Source organism: Zonotrichia leucophrys, chromosome 12 (genome assembly GCF_028769735.1).
Source record: "Zonotrichia leucophrys gambelii isolate GWCS_2022_RI chromosome 12, RI_Zleu_2.0, whole genome shotgun sequence".
NCBI lineage: Eukaryota > Metazoa > Chordata > Aves > Passeriformes > Passerellidae > Zonotrichia > Zonotrichia leucophrys.
Window position 1 is genome coordinate 18,382,062 of NC_088182.1, and position 3,292 is coordinate 18,385,353.

At 45.1% G+C, this 3,292-nt stretch overlaps 1 protein-coding gene across 1 annotated transcript; it reads right to left on the bottom strand.

The window, feature by feature from the left end:
- Window positions 1-423: 423 nt before the first annotated feature.
- GP9 (glycoprotein IX platelet) lies at window positions 424-2,523 on the bottom strand. The gene is made up of 2 exons (XM_064724410.1): window positions 2,473-2,523; window positions 424-1,051 (listed from the first exon to the last, which is right to left on the bottom strand). Exon 2 carries the CDS (start codon window positions 1,043-1,045, stop codon window positions 449-451), a length of 597 nt encoding a protein of 198 aa, XP_064580480.1. The 5' UTR covers window positions 1,046-1,051; window positions 2,473-2,523; the 3' UTR covers window positions 424-448.
- Between the last annotated feature and the right edge of the window lie 769 nt (window positions 2,524-3,292).

Consider the following 3,292-nt stretch of genomic DNA (forward strand, 5'->3'; position numbering starts at 1 on the left):
GATATATATTACATTAAAACTATACTAAAAGAATAGAAGAAAAGATTTCATCAGAAGGCTAGCTAAGCTAAGAACAGAAAGGAATGATAACAAAGGTTTGTGGCTCAGACAGAGAGCCCGAGCCAGCTGACTGTGATTGGCCATTAATTACAAACAACTCTGTGAGACCAATCACAGATGCACCTGTTGCATTCCACAGCAGCAGATAACCATTGTTTACATTTTGTTCCTGAGGCCTCCCAACTTCTCAGGAGGAAAAATCCTAAGGAAAAGATTTGTCAGAAGTTGTCTGTCCAAACTTCACCAAGCTTCTTTTCGGACAAAAATTAAATCCAGCTCTCCTGAGGACCCAAATTTTGGGGTTTTTAGCACTGACTATTCAAACGAGCCCTGCCAGTGCACATTTGTTGTGGAGGAGTTTGCAGTTTCTGCCACAGCAGGGAAGAGCTCACAGTACCTTGTGGGTTTTGGGGATGCTCCTCCTCAGCCGCCGGCTCCCGAGGCGGAGCTGGCACACCAGCTTTTTGGAGAACTTCAGAGCCCACGCCACTAGAAGGAGGGTAATTACTGCTCCAGCAATTAAAATGAGGTCTCTCCAGAAGAACTGGAGACACTTGGTCGGGAGAAGCCTGGTGCAGACACCCAGGTCGTTCCCAGTCAGCTGCCCCAGGGGCTTCATCCTGAGTGGAGCGGGGCTGGCGCAGCGCAGCCGGGCGAGCGCGGGCGCGGAGAAATCCTGCAGCCACAGCTTCAGGTACAGGATGTGACAGTCACAGTGCCAGGGGTTGTCCCACAGCCGCAGCTCCTGCAGGTGGCCCAGGCTGTCCAGGGCCCCGGCGGGGATGGAGGCCAGGCTGTTGTTGTGCAGGTGCAGGATGCGGGTCAGGCGCGGCAGGGCGGGCAGGGCGTGCAGCCCCCGAGAGCTGCAGTCCACCCCTATCCCCCAGGGCTCCCCCAGGGACCAGCAGCTGCACTGGGATGGACAATCCTCCCCCAGCACCGTGGGGAGCAGCAGGGCACAGCCCAGCACGGCCAGCAGCTCCATCTCCAGCTGCAGAAACAACAAGAACTGAGGTTTATTAGTGTGGTTCCACAGCAGCTATTGCTCGCCCAGGTTTAGGTTTGTGGAATAAAATCTTTGTGGAAGAGGTTTTACAGTGATCTCTGTGAGCCATCGAGAAAAGTTTGACAAGAGGATCCATGTTTACCCCTGAAAGAATTCCCTACCAAGGTTGTTGACATAGAAACCAAGAAAGAAAGAAGGATAAATAAGATAAATCTGGAACTGCCTATTCCAAGAAGCACTTTGCTTGTCTCTCATGACCAGTCAGTAAAGTGCAAACTTATGAGCTTTGTAAGAATGTAGAACAAGCATGCATGCTAGAATAAAAACAGGGTTTGAAGCCTTCTGGAAACAGAGTGTGTTGCTTTGTATTGTCCGATGACAAATCTTTAGCTTTCTGTATGTCCCACAGAACCACCCTCCCTATGTTCGGCACAAACAGTTGAAGACAGCACAGTTCTTCCCTTTTCTCTCTGGTTATTGTTTTCCACTCATAATTGTACAAAATTCTTTCTCTGTATGTCCCACAGAATCACTCCACAACTTCAGCACAAACACTGAAGACAGAGCACAGTTCTTCCCCGTCCTCTCTGGTTCATTGTTTTCCCTTCATAATTGTACAAAAATATTATTGATTAAAATTCTGGGGCAGAATGTCACCAGGAGATGATGGGAAAAGCCAGTTTAGTTTTAGGTAAGGGTTTCTATTCTGCTTTCATATTTTCATAGATCGACTGTTAAAACTGTGTGTTTAAACCAGTTTTCAAAGTGAAGCTTAAGGGATTGAATAATTGTAAATGTCTGAAAACCTTCTTTCTTTCTGAAGCTGAAATACTCATCTTAGCCATCTTCTATGTCTTTGTCAGTGAGTTGACAAATGCTCTGTGGTTCCTCTTTGTGTCCTGTGCCACCTGTTGCTTATTTTCTTTTTCATGTGTTCCTCTATAACTGCCCAGACTTAACTCTGCTCTTGATAGTCATCATTTACCTTCTGTATTGTGCTTCTACCCACCTCCCTACCCCCAGGTTTTTTTTGCTAGGATGGTTCATTAACCAATTTTTGACATTGGTACATACCCTACATTTTGTTTTGTTCACCCTTAAAGCCTATTGCAGCTGTTAAGATAAACTGAAATCTAGGACTGGGTATTCTGAGTATCTTTGCTCTGAACCCCGATATTCATCTGTGATTTTTCAAGAAATCTACCAGAGCTCTTTTTCCCAAAGTAAATGTCTCAGAAGGACAGACTATGACAGCTGGCTAAAATAAGTTAATTGTTATTTATGGAAAAGAAGATGATCTCTTCTGATTAAATATAGAAGCAGCAAGAAACTCAAACTCAAAGAGAAACCAGAACTGTGTCAGAAATGCAGAAGGGAGAGCTGGGGAGGTGCTGGCTGACACTTACCCTGTCTGGCCCCCGTCCCTGTGCTGCAGTGGGGCTGGCAGGGCAGGCTGAGTGCTCAGAGTCCCAGGCAAGTGTGGCAGGGCAGCTTTTCCTGTGCAGGATGGGGCAGCAGCCCAGAGCTGCTATTTATGGTTGTGCTGTGGCATCAAGTGCGTGGGGTGGGTCTGGTGCTTGCTGCAGGCAAGAGGAAATGCTTTGGGATTCTTGTTTTGTTCCTAATGTATTTTTCCTATTTCATCTGACGGGATCTGGAAAAACTCATCTGAAATTTGTGGGGTTTTTTTATCTCCAGAAAATCTCCAGGTATAAAAGTTATTTTGGGCCTGAGCTGCTGAAACACACAAGCCCCAGCAGATGAGGGAGATGAAGTTTGCCTGTGAAACTGAGTTTTTCTGTATTAGTCAGCCAGGTTTGTTTCATATCTGCCTTTTCATCATTTAATAAAAATTTTAAAAGCCCGCCATAACATCAGAATAACCATGATAGGCAGGTGACATCATTAAGGGATAAAAACAGGAACAGAGAAAGGAAATATTAATGACATGGAATTGAAAGAGATGAAATTGTGTTGAAGTTACCCAAAATATAATATTTAATTTGGGTCACTCATGTTCAAAAATGGTAACTCAAACTAGTGAAGGGAAGGTTTCTGAAATAGCTGTGTGTATTTCCCTGCAAAGCCAGTAAATCAGGGTCATGCAAGTTTGTAATACACATGTACCTGTTCATCTGAACACAGAATGCCATGTCTGTGTGAAGGGAAAGCAAAAACAGAATTTACTTTTCAATTTGATTGTGTGAGCAAAGTTTTGGATGTAAG

Bases quoted from the DNA above. Each gene is read 5' to 3' on its own strand.
- GP9 (XM_064724410.1), bottom strand. From the start codon at position 1,045: ATGGAGCTGCTGGCCGTGCTGGGCTGTGCCCTGCTGCTCCCCACGGTG.